At 46.8% G+C, this 20173-nt stretch overlaps 1 protein-coding gene across 1 annotated transcript in view; it reads left to right on the top strand.

The window, feature by feature from the left end:
- The window catches only part of SLC24A4 (solute carrier family 24 member 4), a 247878-nt gene that overhangs the window by 42935 nt on the left and 184770 nt on the right, over nt 1-20173 (top strand). The window contains exon 4 of the mRNA XM_078765934.1: nt 2191-2265. Within this exon, the coding sequence (XP_078622060.1) occupies nt 2191-2265 (75 nt within the window). The remainder of the gene's footprint in view (nt 1-2190; nt 2266-20173) is intronic.

Below are 20173 nucleotides of genomic sequence, written 5' to 3'. Positions count from 1 at the left end.
CTGATTCTCCTGGGCAGCCATTCTATTTTCTACCCCCATTAACCCCTTTTTCACCTCTTTTATCCCGTTGTCTAACCCCTCAAATTTGTCGTCTAACTTCCCAAATTTCTTGTCTAAACCCTTAAAATTATTGTCTAACCCCTCACTGGTACCCCTCGCTTCGTCCCTCATTACCCCCATTTGGTTTCCCAACCGCTCACTATCAGCCCTCATTTGCTCACTATCAGCCCTCATTCCCACCATTTGTTCCATAAGGGCCCTCATTTGCAGGAGGAAAAGGTTCGAATCCACCAGGGGCGCTGCCACGGTCGCGGGCGCGGTGACCAGCGAGGCGCCATTTTGCGCGCCCGCTTCTTCGTGCGTGACGGCGCTATTTTGCGAACCTGCCGCCCTCACTGCTTCGCTCTCCTCCTGTCCCTCATTTTGGTCCTGGACCGACCCTGCTTCACTCTCCCCTACCGGACCCCAGCCGTCTTGATCCGCCATAGCGCGACTTGCAAAATTCGAGTTTCGTAAAACAAAACAAATTTCGGCGGCTCCAAATTTTGACCAAATTTTTTTTTTTCCTCTATTCGTTTTTTTTTTTTTTTTCAAAATTTGGTCGGGCCTCGAATCTCACTCCCGACACCAATTGTTACAGACACGACTTTGATGTTAAGGTGGGCCGAGCGGAATGGCCGTCGCGTCCGCACAAATTACCCGATTGTACTCGAACGTCGACGAAGCCGCGCTACGCTGGGCTCAATAGGAAAGAGAAGACACCCGGCTGGGTTATAATGACACAATACGACACCAGGGGTTCAGTTCTCAAGACCTCCGGAGGAGGTTATATTCGTGCGGAAGGTCAGATTACAGGGACGAGAGGTACATCATAGGAAGACAGGCACTTAGACACAACCTTATATTATTCCCGACAGACCACAGAGAAACAGGACAAAAACTGACTCACACGGGATTGATGACAAGGAAAGCGGGTATTCGATGGCCAGCACAAGGTGCACCTTGTGCTCAGGGACAGGATGGCGCGGCCCAACAGATGCAGGAGGTCTCTCAGCGCTCGAGGTGGCGTCTTGTCGTCTCAAGCTGGGGGCGCATCTGTTTCAGCGCTCGCAGGTCCGTCTTTCTCCAGCTGGGGGCGAATCTCTCCAGTCTCCAAGCTGAGGCGCATCTGACGTCACATCCGGCGCGTGGCCGCGTATATCCGGCGGGGAGTGACACGCCCTCGGCTCGTTAGCTCCGCCTCGTGGAATCGGCACGTTGCTTCTCATTGGGTGCGTGCGGGGGGGGTTACTGGCTCCGCCCCCGACGAGGAGCTGACAGCCAGCCCCTTCGGGGTAACCCCGTGGAGCGCATGGTCTGGAGCTAATCGAGCCGGTGTGAGGACGCATCCTCCCCCGCTCCGCCGCCATCCCCTCTGTTGTTGTTGTAATTGTTGTTGTAGTTGTTGTTATTGTTGTTGTTTGGGGAAGAAGATGGGAGGAGGTATGGGAAGGTCCTAAACTCACTACTGGTGCCATATAATCACATTCTGGTGCAACGAAGAGTCATAATTAATGGAAACGAGGCCTTAACTGACATAGATTAAGAATAACTAGGAAGATGTCCGAAAGTTGTCTACGTGTGGTGCGGTGGACCTGGGCACGACATTTAATGGGGGAATAAGGGGAAGGTCGGCTCTACTGATTGTTATTTACATGCAATGGGACTAGGGAATGGGGGACTGGGGAAAGTTGGGGAGTATTGGAAAAAATAGGGGAATATTTACAAGCGGATATGGAGGCCAAATTCCATATTCGCAACAATATATATATATATATATATATATATATATATATATATATATATATATATATATATTATATAATATATATATGTATATGTATATATATATATATATATATATATATATATATATATATATATATATATATATATATATATATATATATATATATATATATTACAATGAAGAACATTATGTACAATCCGAGCGAACCTTTTCATACAATCCTAGCGAAGCTTGAAAGGATCTTGGATAATTGCTGTAGAGTTTTCATGTAGATCCTTTTGTACCCAGCTGGCTCATGTTGCTAACATTATGGCATTTGCTGTTCTGTTTGTCTCCCATAAATAGTATGGAACGTTGCCTTGCTCCTGATCCCATGTAATTCCTTTCTTCTTGCTCCCCAGGTTATGTACATGTTTTACGCATTGGTCATTGTGTGTGATGATTATTTTGTTCCTTCACTGGAAAAAATTTCTGAGGTGAGTTGCATTTTTTTCTCCTTCTATTGCCCCAATTTTACTGTTGTTTAGAATGTAATTCAGTGCAGGAATTAATTATTTGTTAATTACATGCTCAATGGTGACTTTAATGGACAGTCGTCACTTTCTAACTTTCATGCTTTTGACAACTCCACGTACTTCGCCCTAATTGTGGTGCTGCTTCACAGTTTCCCCCATAAATAATGATGTTCTTTCTATCAATAGCATCACTGCAAGGTGTTCTCTTGTCTTCTTTGTCACCTGTCCACTGACGCAATGAAAAATGTTTGTTCTCCATCAAATTCATTCTGCAGTTTTTATTCCTCAAGTGCTCTCTAGATCGTCTTCATCTTCAAGCGGACTCACTGTGTCTTCTGCCTGAGACCATGAGTAACACACGATATGATTGATAAACTGTGTATTTGGTCCATATTCCTCACTTTTACCAAACATCACATTGCTATAACTAGCAACGGTACCTGCCCTATGGGCGGGGCTTCAATTGTGAGGCCAAAATGAAAAGGCAAAATATCAGAAATTGAAGGCTTTTTTTATTTTAAACGATTTATATAAACATCCGTAAAATCATATCACACACAAATCATCAAAATCTAAACAGTATTTGGAGAATTTCAATAAGAGCCACATCACTGTTCATATCGGTAAATATTATTCTATCGTGTTTGGAAAAACTGGAAAATTGGAAAACTTGGGAAAATTAGAAAAAAAATTGGAAAAACAATATGGCCTATTTTACTCCAGGGGTCCCAGGATTACCCACCCCAAATTTCATTGCGATCTGTTCAGCCGTTTTTTGCGGTACCTGGGAACAGACGGACAGACGTTTGGTGAATTATCGTAAGATTGCCAAAGCGATATTCAGCACAATAGTACTGTATATAGTCATTACAGAAAGCCTTGATTGAATGGAAAACGTGTTGAGAGAACTCGCCGAAGCAAAAACAACAACAACAACAACATGCATTTTAAGGCCATTTTCCCTGCTAGAGCGGGGGTTAGCCTTGCGTTCCCCATGACAATCTTCTCCATTTTGCCCTATTTTCTGCATCTCTCCTTGTTAACCCCCTTGCCCGCATTTCTTCTTCCACCATCTTTAGCCAAGTCTTTCTCGGTCTTCCCCCTCCTCTACTTCCTTCTACATTCATTTCCATCACTCTTCTCAACCAGTCACTTTCACCCTTCCTCAACACATGACCAAACCTTCTCAACCTGTTCCTCTTCACAGCGTCAATCACAGGCTCTATTCCCATCATCTTTCGCAATTCATCATTTGTCTTCCTCTCTCTCAACAATACTCCGCACATCCACCGAACCATTCGCATTTCCACCCTTTCCAGCCTTCGTTGCTGCTCTACGTTGATTACCCATGTCTCGCTCCCATAAATCATAACACTTCTCACACATGCAGCATACACCTTTCCCTTCAGCTTCAACGACACTCCCCTCCTCGTCAGCACGCCACTCAGTTCCCGAAACTTCTTCCATGCACATCTCACTCTAGCAACCGTTGCCAAGTCTGATCCACCTTCTCCATTCAGCATGTCTCCGAGGTAGCAAAATGTTTTGCGACTCGCCGAAGCAAGTAAAAAAAAAAAATGCAGTTTGAGGATGAACTTGCAAAAGGCAAAAGTATAAACGTATCACGTTATCACGCGAGCATGGCATTGCGTGTTCTCCACCCGAGGGTGTTACAGTAGAAGCCATTGTTCTCGCGATCGGGAACATGATCGGGTTTGATAAGGTACGTGCCGCGTCGCGTATGAACAAACGAGTTATCGTGTTTGTGTCCGATGTAGAGCACGTTGCTCTAATCGTACAACAAGGTTTGTCCCTTGCCTCCGGACACTTTGTTATGGTTTATCCCTTGGATACTCCTGCTCAGAAAGTGGTTATTTCAAATGTACCACCATTCCTGGATAGCGATACCATCCTTGCAGTGCTGCAGCGATATGGCCAATGTGTGTCCCCATTAATAATGCTCCCTTTGGGCTGTAAGGATGAATGTGTCAGTCACGTGATGAGTTTCCACAGGCAGGTATTTATGGTTCTCAAAAAGGAATATCCCTCCTTGAATGTTGCTTTAAAATTCACTACAAATGGTCGTGATTACCAAGTATACATCACCACCGACACCCTAAAGTGCTTTGGTTGTGGTGCCCTGGGACACATGAAACGGTTTTGCCGCCTTCAGAAGGAACAGCCAAACATGGTCGAAACGGGTAACAATGACTCACAGATTAATACTAACGTTTCCCGATCGACAAATGTGCAGGATAAACCAGGTAAACATGTAGACACGCCCCCTCCCGTTGAACCAATGGACAGCGCAAATGAGGGGTTTGTTACCGTTTCCAAAGTAAAAAAACGTAAATCGGCTGTAAGAAGTGCGTCACCTGGGAAAAGGCAAATCGGTGAAAACTCCATCACTGGAATTCAATGTGATAACAGGTTTGCCTTATGAGAGGAAAAGGATACCTCCACTAGTACAAACATCATCAAGCAAAAGTGGATTCTAATTTTCCAATCCCAGTGAGTGTTCCTGATCCCTCAGACAGTGTCATCTCACACGAGGACGTTCATTGTGCAGCTTCCTCCTGTCAATCGCAAGGGGAGGAAAAGCTCTTAAAATCTCCCCCTAAAAAAGGAATAAATGAGGAAAATAAGGGCACAGAGAGAATATAAAAAATAACCACCTTTGGAGGCCGTTTTTCCCCGCAAAGCGGGGGTTGGCCTTTTTCGGGAACCGTGGTTGTTGTTGTTTTTCGGTCCCCTTTGAGTGTTCCTGATCCATAGAGAGAGATCCATAGAGAGAGATCCATAGAGATCCATAGAGAGAATAAAAGAGGATAATTTAAATCCACTGAAGGAGAGTGACATCCATGAACCGAGCATCGTGGTCATGTAACAGGCTTAGAGTCCCCCACCCCGCATCCCGAAGAATCTTCAAATGTGACTCCGGCACAAAACGTTCCTGAAGAAGTTTCTTTTATTGAAACTGAGCAATCATGTGATGTGCGCCAGGAAGCTGAAACACCAATTGATTCCCCATATGAGGAATCTGATGGTGAGGGTCAAGAGGAGTCCTCTCAGATTCTAAAGGCTGTAAATAGCCCTTCGGATGACGAGCTTTGGGACTACTTGAGAGATTCCTATCAGAAAAGGAACATTGAACTGAAAGATCATTTCCCCGATCTTCAGGTGTTGATTTTTAAATTGAAGGAAATTGTGCGTAACCCTGACACTCCAAATTTCACTGATGCTCAGAAGCGCAGGTGAAGAAAGTGATCCAGAAAGCTCGGCAGGAGCTCCGTAAATGAGGTCCCTATAGGTTTTTGATCTACAGACTTGGCATTTAATATGGAATATTTTTTTTTTCTTGACTTGGGTTTACTTTCTTAACTCAGTATATCAATCTGGTGAGTTTCTTTTCCACTTTGGTGATTTATTTGTTAAAAGAACCATGTCGCTGATTGTCTGTCGCAGCAAGAAGTCAACAACAGGATTATATCACAGGTGGTGTGGCAAAATGTACGGACAGGTGCATTTGATGATTGGCTTCACAGTCAGGTATACAAGGGTTGTGCGTTCTGTATTAGTGGAAAACAACTGCTGCACGTCTCCAAAAGTTATTGCCGCTTCTTCTGGAGATGGTCCGTCAACTCGACAATGCTGTTTGTCATGGAGTGGTGGCTTTTACGAAATTACGGCATGAAACAGTGTGCTATTGCTCGGCAGTATGGCGCATCACTCAAGGTCAGGTGTCAAAGATCCTGAAACGAAATGCTCAGAGGGGTGTCCCTACTCCAATACCGAGGCCAGGACGTCCCCGCAGAAGCACAAGGAGGGATGATCGCCAGCTGCACCGGTTAGTCCGCAATGGCCGTACCAAGTCAGCTAATCGGCTTAGGGCTGAGTGGCAGCAACTGACAAATGTGCCTGTATCCAGAAGGCTAGTCAACCAACGACTGGTTCAAGCAGGTTATCGTGCCAGGCGTCCCCTGAGAAAGCCACGCCTGACCAGACAATACCGCCAGCGCCGATTGCAGTGGGCCAGAGAGCACCGTCAATGGCAGCCAGGACACTGGAATCACGTGATCTTCAGTGACGAGTCTACATTTCTGGTCTATCGTCAAGATGGCCGCGTCCGAGTGCGCAGACAAGTGCATGAAGCCTACAACAAAGATTGTATAGTGCCAAGAGTCCAATCTGGAGGTGGTGGGGTGACCGTTTGGGCTGCTTTTCATGCAGGGGGCAAAACTGACCTGGTTGTTCTGAATGGAAACCTGAACCAGTTCAAGTACAGGGTCATTCTGGAAGAAACATTGCTTCCATTTGCTCGTGCAGCCTTTCGAGGAAACTTTGTCTTCCAAGCTGACAATGCACGGCCTCATCGTGCTCGCATGATCCAACACTTTCTTGCTGACCGTGGTGTAGAGCATATGGAGTGGCCTGCCATGTCCCCGGATATGAATCCGATGGAGAACATGTGGGCAGAATTGACGCGTCAAATCGACAACTTGGACCAGCAGCCCAGCTCTGTGCGTGAATTGCAGCAGGCTATTGTCACTGCATGGCAAGCGATTCCTGTCCAAACCTTGGCAAATCTCGATTGCTTTGCGTTCTGGATCGAACGTTGTCGAGCAAGAGAGACGAGTGAACTTTGGGCTTCCTGGAAAGGGATTCCGCGATAGAGTTGTTATCGCTGTGACTGATCAAACCTGCGTGTCAGGTTGGCGTTGGATTCGGAGGAACCATCGTCGTGTGATTACGTTTCAAGTATGAGCCGTCCGCCATTTTGACTCGTGCGCTTCGCGCGTCGAGCAAACCTTCCTTGCTTCATCAACCGTTTCCACCGCGTTCAGACGTATCTTTGGTGGGTGTGTGCACCGAGGCTTCTGACGATTACTTTGCGGCTCGCCGACCGTGAACAGTGAAAGTTCGTACCTGGAGGGGGCCTTTGGATTTCCCAGTCGCCGTGAGTGCTCTTTTGTGCCGCTTTAACCACGTGACCCCTTTTCTCCGCTTTGGGCCGCGTGCGCCTTGGTGCCGTTTTGGGCGGCGTGTCTGTGCCTGCCCTCGGAACGAGATTCTGGTTTAGAGTCGACATCGTTCCGTTGATCACTGGAGGGGACCAACTCTGAGCTCAAAGACGGGAATATAGAGACATTGGGGAAGGTTCTTTCCACTCAATTGGAACACTGTGAGTTACCTTATGCATGCTAGCTGATGGAATAGAGGGTGCACTCTTAATTGTCATTTGTGGTAATGTTATTCCTGTGTGATTTATAATATATTATTGGTTTGTTCATAACCATTGGTGTGGTTTCCTTATTGATTTCGACACGGAATAAGATATTTTTCTGCCGTGACCCCTCCCGGGGTTCGGAGGTATACCGAGACCAGGAGGTCGGGGAGGAACACGTAACAGAAATTGGGGGCTCGTCCAATTGACTCGTGGGCTCGAAATTGGGTCTGCGTCCGGGATCTAAAAATCCCCTAAATTTAGTCCAGGAAAGAATTCCCTAACATTCCAGAATTCCCAAATTTGGAACTTGTTCCAACATTCCCAAATTTTTCCAAAAATAACAAAAAAATTTTTTTATTGTTTTTTAAAAATTTCTTGTGTGTAGGTTAGCAGGTGTTAACAATAGTCACCATGGAGTTTGACGCAGAGAAGTTTGCAGTGACCCCTAGTGAAGCACAGTTCAGAGTGTTAGTAAAATCGGACCTCTTGAAATTGGCCAAACATTTTAGCTTGGAGGTCCGAACTAATATGAGGAAGGCAGAGATGCAGACAGTGGTGATACAATCTATGGTGGGATTAGGAACATGGGAAGAGGTAGCCTGGGATTGGTTACCCGAGGAACAAGAAAATGTGGAGCTCCAAAAAATGGAGATGCAATTGCAGAGCGAGGAAAGAAGAGCAACACAGGAAAGAGAACTCCAGGAAAGGTTAGAAGCAGAGGAAAGGAAAGCAGAAAAGGAAAGAGCAGAACAGGAAAGAGAACTCCAGGAAAGGTTAGAAGAGAAAAAAAACAGAAGAAAGGAGAGTTGAAAGAGAACTCGAGGAAAGAAGAGCAGCACAGGAAAGAGAACTCCAGGAAAGGTTAGAAGAGAAAAAAGCACAAGAAAGAGCAGAGGAAAGGAGAGTTGAAAGAGAACTCCAGGAAAGGTTAGAGGAGAAAAAAACAGAGGAGAGAAAAGCCGAAAGGGAGTTAAGGGACCATGAAATGGCGCTTCAGCAGGAAATTAGACTCGAGGAGCTGGATGTAATGAAAGAACGGGGAGAGGTACCATCCATGCCGACTGGTTCGACACCTAGTCAGAAAACCTGGGATGTTGGCAGACATGTGAGGCTAGTTCCACCCTTCAGTGAAAAGGAGGTAGCCAATTTTTTTTCACACTTTGAGAAGGTGGCTCAACTGCTAAACTGGCCTGAGGAGTCCTGGACCATATTAGTGCAAAGTGTTCTGGTGGGTAAAGCTCAAGATATTTATTCGGCTTTACCGATTGGCCAATGTGCAGATTATGAGATTTTGAAGAAAAACATTCTCAAGGCCTATGAATTGGTCCCGGAAGCTTACCGGCAAAAATTCCAGAATGCCAGGAAGAGGGAGAGTGAGACCCATGTTGATTTTGCCAGAATGAAAGAAACCATGTTTGATAGGTGGTGTGATTCAAAAGGGGTTGGGAAAGACTTCGAATTATTGTGACAATTGATCCTGGTGGAGGAATTCCAGCAGTGTGTCCATGAGGACATTAAAGTACATCTAGAGGAAAGGAAAGTACCAAAGTTGTATGAGGCAGCAACCATGGCGGATGACTATGCCTTAACCCACAGGAGGGTGTTCCACAAGCCTAACTTCTCACCTAGACCTAGCCAGGGGAGCTATGGTACCTCAGGGGCGGAGAACGAAAATTAATGGGGGTGGCCTCGAGATGACTATGAGGACCACTCTGATACCGTGACTTTGAGAAATCAGAAGACAACAGTTCCAAGGCAGGCGTATCCTCCGGGGGGCCCGAGGCAGACCATGAGTTTTTCCTCTGGGCCTGCTTGCGCTTTTTGCAAGAAACCTGGACATGTGATGTCCCAATGTTATGCCCTGAAAAGGGAAAATCAGGAGCGGAGTTCGACTAGTATGACTCCAAATGCAATGGCCATTGTGAGAAATCGCCCTCAAAAGGGTTACCAACCATTTATTTCAGAGGGGTTTGTGTCACTGGATGGAGCCTCGACTAACCGGAGACCTGTTAGGGTATTGAGGGACACAGGAGCACATCAACCTTTCATGCTTGAAGGCATCTTGCCATTGTCAGAGGAGACGGCAACTGGTGATAGTGTTCATTTACAGGGGATTGGTGGCTGTGTTAGTGCTCCACTTCATGTCATCCATTTGGAGTCCGATTTGGTGTCAGGACCGGTCACCGTAGGTTTACAAGCCACTCTTCCTGTGGAGGGAGTATCTGTTGTTATCGGGAATGATTTGGCCGATGGTCAAGTTTATGGTAATCCGATGGTTGTTAAAAAGCCCAGTAGGGAAAATAACACCACACCAGTTAGGGATGGTGACAAATGTAGCAAGTTATTTGTAGGTGGACTGAACTTCAAAACAAAGGAAGAAGTTCTGACCTCTGTCTTCAGCAAATATGGACCGCTTTTGGAAGTGTGCTTGATAAAAGACAGGGAAACGCACAAGTCAAGAGGGTTTGGCTTTGTCACGTTTGAAGGCACAAAGGACGCCAAAGAGGCAGAGAAGAATTGGAATGGTAAGGATTTGGAGGGTCGGACCATAGCCATAGAGAAGGCAGGCCGTAGGCGGCGAGGGGCTGCAGAGGAGGACCACGGAGTAGTGGTGTTGGCCGCAATCGATATGATTATGGAGGCTTCCAAAGTTATGGCAGCTCCCGAAGGAAGGATTATCAGAGCAGTGGCCGAGAAGGAGACCGCTATTCATGTGACTACAGTGACAAGTGGTCCAACCGTGATTGTTAGGAAAGTTAGAAAGAGTTGAAGCACTGAATGCTGCGGAGCAGCCGAGCCAAGATTCCTACACGGATCAACCGTGAACGCCACGTTCCTAAAGGCGTCCAGGTAGTGAACTTTCCTACACGGAATTAACCGTGAACTCCACGTTCCTAAAGGTGTCCCTGTAGTGAACTTTCCTACACGGACTAACCGTGAACTTCACGTTCCTAAAGGCGTCCATGTAGTGAATATTTCCAGGCCTCACCACCCAACCACCATGGAACCTGGCTCTCAGCTCGGCCTCCGGGGAAAGGTGCTGTAGATTTGCTTGACTTTGGGATTTTTGATCACCACCCCTTAACCTTCATGCAAATGAAACTAAAAGTGAAAAATCAGAGGTTGATGAGATGGAGTTGGCTTTGCAGGAGTTCAATTTGGAAATTGCACATGTAAAGGGCAGGGACAATGTTGTTCCTGATGCTTTGTCCAGAGTGAATTAACTTTAGAAATCTCTGTGGGTTGTGTGAAGTTTTGTTGCTTTATTTTTGAGATGTTGATAATTGTTGCTCACGGGAATTGGTAATTTGGGTTGTGAGTTTATTTTTGTTTGTTTAAAGAGTTTGCAGGCAAAGAAAGTTTTCGCTGTGTTCAAACTTTCTTTCTTGAGGGGGGGAAGTGTTACGGATTCGTAACTTCCGTTACTGGGGTTTTCACCCACTTGACATGTTTCTGATTGTTACGGATTCGTAACTTCCGTTATTGGGGTTTTCACCCACTTGACATGTTTCTGATATTAGGTATTATTATTATTCTCAAAAGGTTTATTATTCAGGAACAGCTATCTAAAGTTTAAAAGGTTAACTTAAAATGATACAGGAAATCGTGGACCGGAAAACGACGAGCGAGGAAGAGGAGGCGGTGAGAAAAGTCGGAGAAGAAGCTGGTTGCTTTGCATTCTGGATCGAACGTTGTCGAGCAAGAGAGACGAGTGAACTTTGGGCTTCCTGGAAAAGGATTCCGCGATAAAGTTGTTATCGCTGTGACTGATCAAACCTGCGTGTCAGGTTGGCGTTGGATTCGGAGGAACCATCGTCGTGTGATTACGTTTCAAGTACGAGCCGTCCGCCATTTTGACTCGTGCGCTTCGCGCGTCGAGCAAACCTTCCTTGCTTCGTCAACTGTTTCCACCCGGTTCAGACGTATCTTTGGTGGGTGTGTGCACCGAGGCCTCTGACGATTACTTTGCGGCTCGCCGACCGTGAACAGTGAAAGTTCGTACCTGGAGGGTGCCTTTGGATTTCCCAGTCGCCGTGAGTGCGCCTTTGTGCCGCTTTAACCACGTGACCCCTTTTCGCCGCTTTGGGCCGCGTGCGCCTTGGTGCCGTTTTGGGCGGCGTGTCTGTGCCTGCCCTCGGAACGAGATTCTGGTTTAGAGTCGACATCGTTCCGTTGATCACTGGAGGGGACCAACTCTGAGCTCGAAGACGGGAATATAGAGACATTGGGGAAGGTTCTTTCCACTCAATTGGAACACTGTGAGTTACCTTATGCATGCTAGCTGATGGAATAGAGAGTGCACTCTTAATTGTCATTTGTGGTAATGTTATTCCTGTGTGATTTATAATATATTATTGGTTTGTTCATAACCATTGGTGTGGTTTCCTTATTGATTTCGACACGGAATAATATATTTTTCTGCCGTGACCCCTCCCGGGGTTCGGAGGTATACCGAGACCAGGAGGTTGGGGAGGAACACGTAACAGTATCCTTGTTAATTTTTTCTGGAACGGTATGCACCGGCTTCGAGCTGATCTTCTAAGTGTCCCTTTGGATAAAGGAGGTCATGGACTTGTGGACATTACCAGTAAAATACTGGCTTTTCGACTAACCACCTTGCGCCAACTTCTCTACAAGGAAGTCCTGTCTTGGCGGCCCCTGGCTTCTTGCTTATTGCAGCAAGCTGGTAAGCTCAGGTGTGGCCCCGAGCTCTTTCTACTCGATCTGCAGCGAATAGACATCTCCTTGCTGCCCTCCTTTTATCGAAGTCTCATGAATGCCGGTCAATGCCTCCTTCCAGTACGAAACAAGGATACGTATAAATTTTGGAACTTAATGTGTGAACCCGTTTTCTACAACAGCCTATTTTGTCACGACTGCCAAAGTAGGTCCCTAATTCAATCCTTTATTGAATCTTGTTTTTTTCTTGTCAAGGATTTTGTTAACCATACTTATTCTGGATGGCAGACCCCTAAGCAGATTTTGGAAGTTTGCAATGTTACTTCAGCCCGACTAATTGGACAACTTCTTCGTTCAATTGTTAAAGTGTTCAACTCTTTTAATTTATCGTGGCCTCTACTGCACGATGTTCAGAACACAAAAACAATGCACCCTGACTTCCCTGATTTTTGTTTTTCTGGTGCTCCTTCCATAAAGCCTCTACAAGCCTGTGCAAAGGCTACTCTGTACGTGCAATGTCTTAATGTTGTTATTTCTGCCAACCCCAATAGCCCACTGACCACCCACTGGAAAGAGCTTCTGCCTGCAGGGGCTCCGTCTTCTCCTACCTGGTCGTCGATGTACACGTCACCCGTGTCTAAACGTGCCGGAGACATACAGTGGAGGCTTGCACACTATTCCCTGCCTTCCAACGTGTTCCTCAAAAGACTGAACCTCGTGATATCTGATGAATGCCCTTTTTGCCATCACTCCGAGGACACTTTCCATGCATATGTCAGATGCCAAAGGCTGGCTCCACTTTTTCAACTTCTGAAATATACCTTCCAGAATTTCGGTTTTTGTTTTTCCTTTTATCACTTTGTGTATTGCATGCCTGTGTCTAATGAGAATGTCGGCCCTCGAATTGTGAATTTTTTACTTGCTGAGGCGAAACTCGCGATATATATCACACGGAAGAGTAGGGTTTCTGGGACAAGTTCACCGGAATGCAGTATTTTGTTAGCCGTTGAAGGCCTTGTGTCTGCCCGTCTTAAAATGGAATTTAACTTTTACCGAGAGACTTCTCGGCTTAATCACTTTGTTCAAAAATGGTGCAAAGCTGAAGTCCTGTGTAAGGTGGAGGGAGATGAACTTTTTTTGCTGCTCTAATTAATATCATGTTTTTCAGTTCCTTGATTTAATTATTTTGTTGACTACTTTTGTATTACTTGTTTTGTTCTGCTTTTTATACTTTTGTAATAAAAGACCTTAAAAGTCAACTCTCTCTCTCTCTGTCTCTCTCGCTCTCTGTCTCCGTCTCTCTCACCCCTCCCCCCCCCCTGCTGGCTGTCGTTGTGTTTGGGTGTGGCAAGATGGCGGCTGTGCATGTGTGGTGAGGTACGAGCTGCTCTGCTGTTCTACTCTTTTGTCCCTTTCCGCGTCGTATTTCGCCTTTCCTTCCCCCTGCTCGTTTATCTTCACATCCTTACTCTGCATTTGTGCCCCAACCCCTCCGCTTTTATCAGACCCAACACTTCAGGGCTTCGGCCTCCTCCCCACCTCCCCCACCCCCTTCTGCCTCCCTTTTCCCTCGTTTTCTTTCTCTTATCTCGTTTTTATTTCTATTTACTCCTTTCTGTCCTTTGTTTCCTTTCCTTTTCTGAGAGAGAGAAAGAGAGCCCACAGCTGGTCGTGGATAACTTTTACATTAATCGGCGGCCCATTCCGTCCTCCGGCTGATCGTTTTTTTCTCCACCAGCTGTGTTTGTTTTCGCCTTTGAAAATCTGTCTCGGGTCGTAATTAATTAATCACTGTTCGAGAGCGATAGTCACCCTCCTCCCATCCCCTCCCTCGTCCCTTCCCCCCCCCACCCTCGTCCCTCGTCCCTTCTCCTCCCCCACCCTCGTCCCTTCCTCCCCCCACCCTCGTCCCTTCCTCCCCCCACCCTCGTCCCTTCTCGTCCCTTGTCCCTTCCACCCTCGTCCCTTGTCCCTTCTCCCTCCCCCATCCTCGTCCCTTCCCCCCCCCCCACCCTCGTCCCTTGTCCCCCCCCACCCTCGTCCCTTGTCCCTTCTCCTCCCCCCCCCCACCCTCGTCCCTTCTCCCCCCCCCACCCTCGTCCCTTCTCCCCCCCCCCCACCCTTGTCCCTTCTCCCCCCCCCCCCCACCCTTGTCCCTTCTCCCCCCCCCACCCTCATCCCTTCCCCCCCCCCACCCTCGTCCCTTCTCCCCCCCCCCCACCCTCGTCCCTTCTCCCCCCCCACCCTCGTCCCTTCTCCCCCCCCCACCCTCGTCCCTTCTCCCCCCCCCCCCCCTCACCCTCGTCCCTTGTAAATTATGACTTCGTTTTCGCGTTACGCAGCATATGAAGCGTTAACACGTAGACATGGCGTCGTTTGTGTCCCGCCGAACGATGTCAGCGTCGAGGACCTCGTTATTGCTGTCGGCAACATAATCGGTATTGATAAAGTTCGTGCAGCCTCGCGAATGAACAGACGTGTCGTTATTTTCGTATCCGAGGCTGAACTGGTTCACGAGATTGTATCTACAGGACTATCGACAGATGACGGACATTTCGTACTCGTGTCCCCTCTCGACACTCCAGCCGTTAAGGTCACCATCTCGAACGTTCCTCCATTCCTGAAGAACGAGAGACTGGTCTCCGAACTATCCCGTTATGGTACTGTGATTTTGCATGTCACTATGTTACCTTTTACGTTGCCAGGACGACCGGGCTAAACATGTGATGTCTTTCAGGAGACAAGCTTATCTTGTACTTCCTCCTTCTAATGTCGAAAGAACGCTGAACATTGTTTTAAAATTCAAAATTGATAATCATGATTACCAATTATACGTAACCACTGACACCTTGAAATGTTTTGAATGTGGTAAATTCGGACACCTGAAACGCTCTTGCCCAAAAGCAGCTTCGTCGAACGAAGGGACAAACCGTGTAAACAACAAGGATTCCTCTTCTTCATCTTTAGCTTCGGCTGTTAAGGGAACATTTTCCATGTCCGGTAATGACACTGCCTTCCCATCCCGATGATCCGAACAGCACAACGAACGTCGGGGATGGTTTCACCATTGTTCCGTCAAGGAAGAGAAAGACCTTTCCCGAGGGTCATTTAACTCAGAAAAAGGTAGCATTTAATAATAAGCAACCTGTCAGTAACACCCCGCCAGTCGTGATCAATGCCACTCTACAAGGCTTACGTGGGACAAACCCTGTACCTACAGCCAACAAGTTTGGCCCCCTTTCATGTGAGGACATAGACGTTCCACTGTAGGGACTGTTTTACCTATTAACAAATCAAATGGAATCGTCTCACCTGTTATGGACTTGACTATTGGAAAGTCCTGTGATGATTTTGCTGAGACCACTGGTGATGAACCTGCCGAGACCACTGGTGATAAACCTGCCGAGACCACTGGTGATGAACCTGCCGAGACCACTGGTGATTAACCTGCCGAGACCACTGGTGATTAACCTGCCGAGATCACTGGTGATGAACCTGCCGAGACCATTGGTGATGAACCTGCCGAGACCACTGGTGATGAACCTGCCGAGACCACTGGTGTTGAACCTGCCGAGACCACTCGTGAGGAACCTGCCGAGACCACTGGTGATTAACCTGCGAGACCACTGGTGATGAACCTGCCGAGATCACTGGTGATGAACCTGCCGAGATCACTGGTGATGAACCTGCCGAGACCACTGGTGATGAACCTGATGAGACCACTGGTGATGAACCTGCTGAGACCACTGGTGTTGAACCTGCTGAGACCACTCGTGAGGAACCTGCTGAGACCATTGGTGATGAACCTGATGAGACCACTGGTGATGAACCTGCCGAGACCACTGGTGATGAACCTGCTGGGACCACTGGTGATGAACCTGCCGAAGCCACTGGTGATGAACCTGCCGAAGCCACTGGTGATGAACCTGCTGTCACTTTGGAAAATGTTAATCCTAAACATGATGATGCTGAATTCCTGTCAGCAGAAAATAGCGAAACTGTCTCAGTTACTGCTCTCAGTTCATCACTTGGCGAATCTGGAATCGATCGCAGGAATCAATGTTTTGCAAGAGACTCCTATTGTACTAGATACCGCCACACCATCAGAGGTTGTTGCAGTCGGGGGAAGCAACATCGCTGCATCTGCTGATGTTGTTTCTGTTTCACCAAATCCACAGATTATTGCTGTTATTCCACAAAGCAATCTTCCCACGGTGGGAGAGCACACAGATGTTACAACTAGTGCAGATCCGTGTGCCAATATTAATGACAGTATTGACATGCAGGACTATACAAGCTTGTGTGATTCGGAAATTAAAACTGACTCTGACGAATCTGACCTGGAGGAAGCAAACAGCCAAGTGGAAGCAATGGAGAAGCTTACCAGTCTAGGTCCTACTTCCCCTGAACAAATAAGACTCTTCTTGCAAAATACGTACAGGAAACGCAGTGTAAACCTAACAGAATACTTTCCAGATTTACCGTCCTTCCTTGAGTGTGCTCAGGCTATTGTACGCAGGCCTGACTCATTCAACTTTCGTTAGACACATTGTCACCGTTTAAGAAAATTGATCGCCAAGGCGAAAAAGACTCTAAGTTAACTCATGGTGAGTTCCAAGATTGGAACAGTAAATGTCAATGGTGGTGGAAGTTCACTCCGCCATATCCAGACCAAGCAGCTGATAGACGCTAATGGTCTCGACATAGCTTTGTTGCAGGAGACTCATGCCGTCAGATCTGTTCAGGCCCAGTGGCGACTCATTATGGATAAGGAGTGTTTCTTTAGTAACAGCTCCTCGTCTAAGGCAGGCATCATGTTTGTCTTAGGGAAACATTTCCAACCATCCTCGCTTCAATTTGCGAATATCATTGATGGCCATCTTGCCTCTGTGACCTTCTATCTCAATCAGGTCAAGTTTACAATCTTTAATGTATACGCTCCAAGCAAAAATGATGAGCGGATCTCCTTCTTCGCTGAACTGTGAAAGTTCCTCCAAACACTGGATCTGCAGACTTGTCTAATTATTGGTGGCGACTTTAACTGTACTGTTAATGCCTCATGCGACCGAAACGGGCCGGAACCTCAACCACGTACCGCAAAACTTTTTGCGAATATCATTGCAAAATATAATCTCCATGATGTCTGGCGCTTGCAGCACCCTTCTGAACAATCCTATACATGGTGTCGTTGCTCCAACAACCACCACTCACTTGCGAGGCTTGATCGCATTTATGTAAATTCTCACCTGTTACATGGAGTTTGCAAATCTGACATCGTGCCTTCCGGTTTCTCCGATCACTCCCTAGCTCAAGCATTCGTTCAACTCTCTAAACCATGTCCAGGGAGTTCTCACTGGAAATTCAACAATAGTTTAATAGAAGACTTCAATTTTATTCAGGCTTTTGAATCTTTCTGGACAGATCTCCTGGAACGGAAGTTAAGCTGTTCTGTTAACCCAATGGTGTGGTGGGATTTAGTAAAAACCCAAATCAAAGGTTTCTGCCAACAATACCAGAGCTTCTCAAAAAGGGCTGATTATGAAGCGAGGAAATTATTGCAATCAGAGATTTTACATCTTCAGAGGGTCACAGGACAAAATAATAATGGGCAAAGAGCCTTAACCGAAAAACAGTCTTTATTGAAAGAAATAACTGAGAGGAATGCACGTGGTGCCCTAGTTCGGATGAGGGTGCAGCACCTTAACGAGACAGACATACCAACTAAGTACTTTTTTTCTTTAGAGAAACGCCTTCCGAACAAACAGCTCTCTCAACTGCGTTTGGCAGACTCATCCATCACTTTCAACCAATCAGTTATCAAACCTTTCACAAAGGAATATTTCTCTAAAATATACTCGATGGAGCAAATAAATCCTGTCAGTGTCACCTCTATCTCCGTAAGCCTGCCAGTGTTGTGTGAGGGTGGACGTTCCCACCTGGAGGGGCCCATTACCTCAGACGAACTTGGCGCCGCTCTGCACAGCCTTGCTGTTGGGAAAGCGCCTGGATTGGATGGACTTACAACTGAATTTTATAAGAAATTCTGGCATCTATTGGGTCCCGAACTCCTCAACACCTTGAACGCAAGCTGCCAGCTTGGAGAGCTCCCTCAGAGTTGCCGACGGGCTATTCTCACCCTCATTCCAAAGAAAGGAGACTTGCTCTATATTCAAAACTGGCGCCCAATCTCTTTGTTATGCACAGACTACAAGTTATTTTCGAAAGCCCTGGCATCACGACTTACTCCCCACCTCTCCTCATTGTTGAAAGAAGACCAATGCTATTGTGTACCCAAACGCTCCATCTATGACAACATCTCCCTCGTAAGAGACATGATTGAACTGTGCAAAGAAAACCCCACAGATTTGGGACTTCTTCTCCTTGATCAGGGGAAGGCCTTTGACCGCGTCGATCATCGGTACCTCTTCAAAGTGCTTGAACGGTTTGGACTTGGTCCGACCTTCATTTCTTACATTAAGATGCTGTACAACAATATTTCTAGTGTGCTTAAGATAAACAATGAACTTGTTACACCCTTGCCTGTTAACAGGGGAATTCGACAAGGTTGCCCCCTCTCTGGCTTGCTTTATGCTCTCTCTATTGAACCCTTACTGGTTTATTTGCGTGCTAGATTAACCGGGGTTGTGTTTTCTCATCTTGAACGGCCCATTAAGGTGCTGGCATATGCCGATGATGTGTGTGTCTTTGTGCGGAACCTCAATGACATTAACGTTGTCTGTTATTGTCTATCCGTGTTTGAAAAGGCTTCTTCAGCCAAAGTGAATTGGGGCAAAACGAGCGCCTTTTGGCTGGGTCCGTCATATCACTTGGCACCAAGACTTCCTGCTCCTCTTGCATGGGCCACTGATAGCGTGAAATACCTTGGAGTGTTCTTAGGTAATGACGCCACAGTAGCAAAGAATTGGGCTAGTCTGTCTGATTTTGTTGAAGGAAAACTGCAAAAATGGAGAAATCTGATCACACAACTGTCCTATCGTGGAAGGGTCTTGGTGATCAACAGTTTGGTGGCCTCTACCCTATGGCACAGGTTCTTTGTGTTGCACCCTCTGGTAGTGTTGCTTCAACAGCTCCAGAAGTGCTTTGTGTCTTTCTTCTGGGATGGAAAGCACTGGTTGCGACCCGAGGTCCTCAGTTTGCCACTGACCGATGGAGGCCAAGGCCTGGTTGACATAAAGAGCCGGTTAATGGCCTTTCGACTTTTGGTTGCTCTACGCATGCTGTACATGCACCCCTCTCCACCTTGGGTTAACGTTGCTCGTCACCTTTTGCAGCAGGCGGGGAGACTAGACTATGACCACGCTCTATTCTTGATGGATCTTTCGCATCTTGTTATGTCTCCCCTCTCTAGGTTTTATCAGAGTGTACTAAACGCACGGCGAGCCCTAACGACAACAAGAGCCACGCATTCGTACACAAGGCAAATGTTCCTGATGGAGCCCTTGTTTTACAATTCAATTTTCCACGATATGCCTGCTGATAGGTGTCTCGTTCAATGCTTTGTCGCAAAGAACATAAAATCGGTCGCTGATCTTTTAAGCCCAAATGGCAGTTGGATTGGAGCTGATGCACGGGTAAGCCTGGTTGGCATGCGATCCTCCAGAGTTGTGGCACGATTGTTACACTGTGTGCTTCATACCTATGCACAGCTTGCACCTGATTGGGAGCAAGTCCAAGCAGACAATAAACAAGGTGCTTCTCCTGCTACCTTTCCTGAACTTATTTGCAAGTTTTCCCTTGCCACTCTCCTCCTTGTACCTCTTTTAGCATAGGATTCAATGGTTTTCCGAAACAAAAAGACCTCTGTTTGGGTTGCGTAAGCTTTCTTTTACAAGGGCAAATGACACAGCGGAGGGTTCAATGGAGAGACCTCTTACCTTGTTCCCCCCCATATTTTCCTAATTGGAAAGGATTCTATCATCCTCCTGTGCCGCCACGACATGG

This window comes from Myxine glutinosa, chromosome 11 (genome assembly GCF_964187855.1).
Source record: "Myxine glutinosa chromosome 11, kmMyxGlut1.1, whole genome shotgun sequence".
Taxonomy (NCBI): Eukaryota; Metazoa; Chordata; class Myxini; order Myxiniformes; family Myxinidae; genus Myxine; species Myxine glutinosa.
This window is presented reverse-complemented; position numbering and strand designations above follow the sequence as displayed.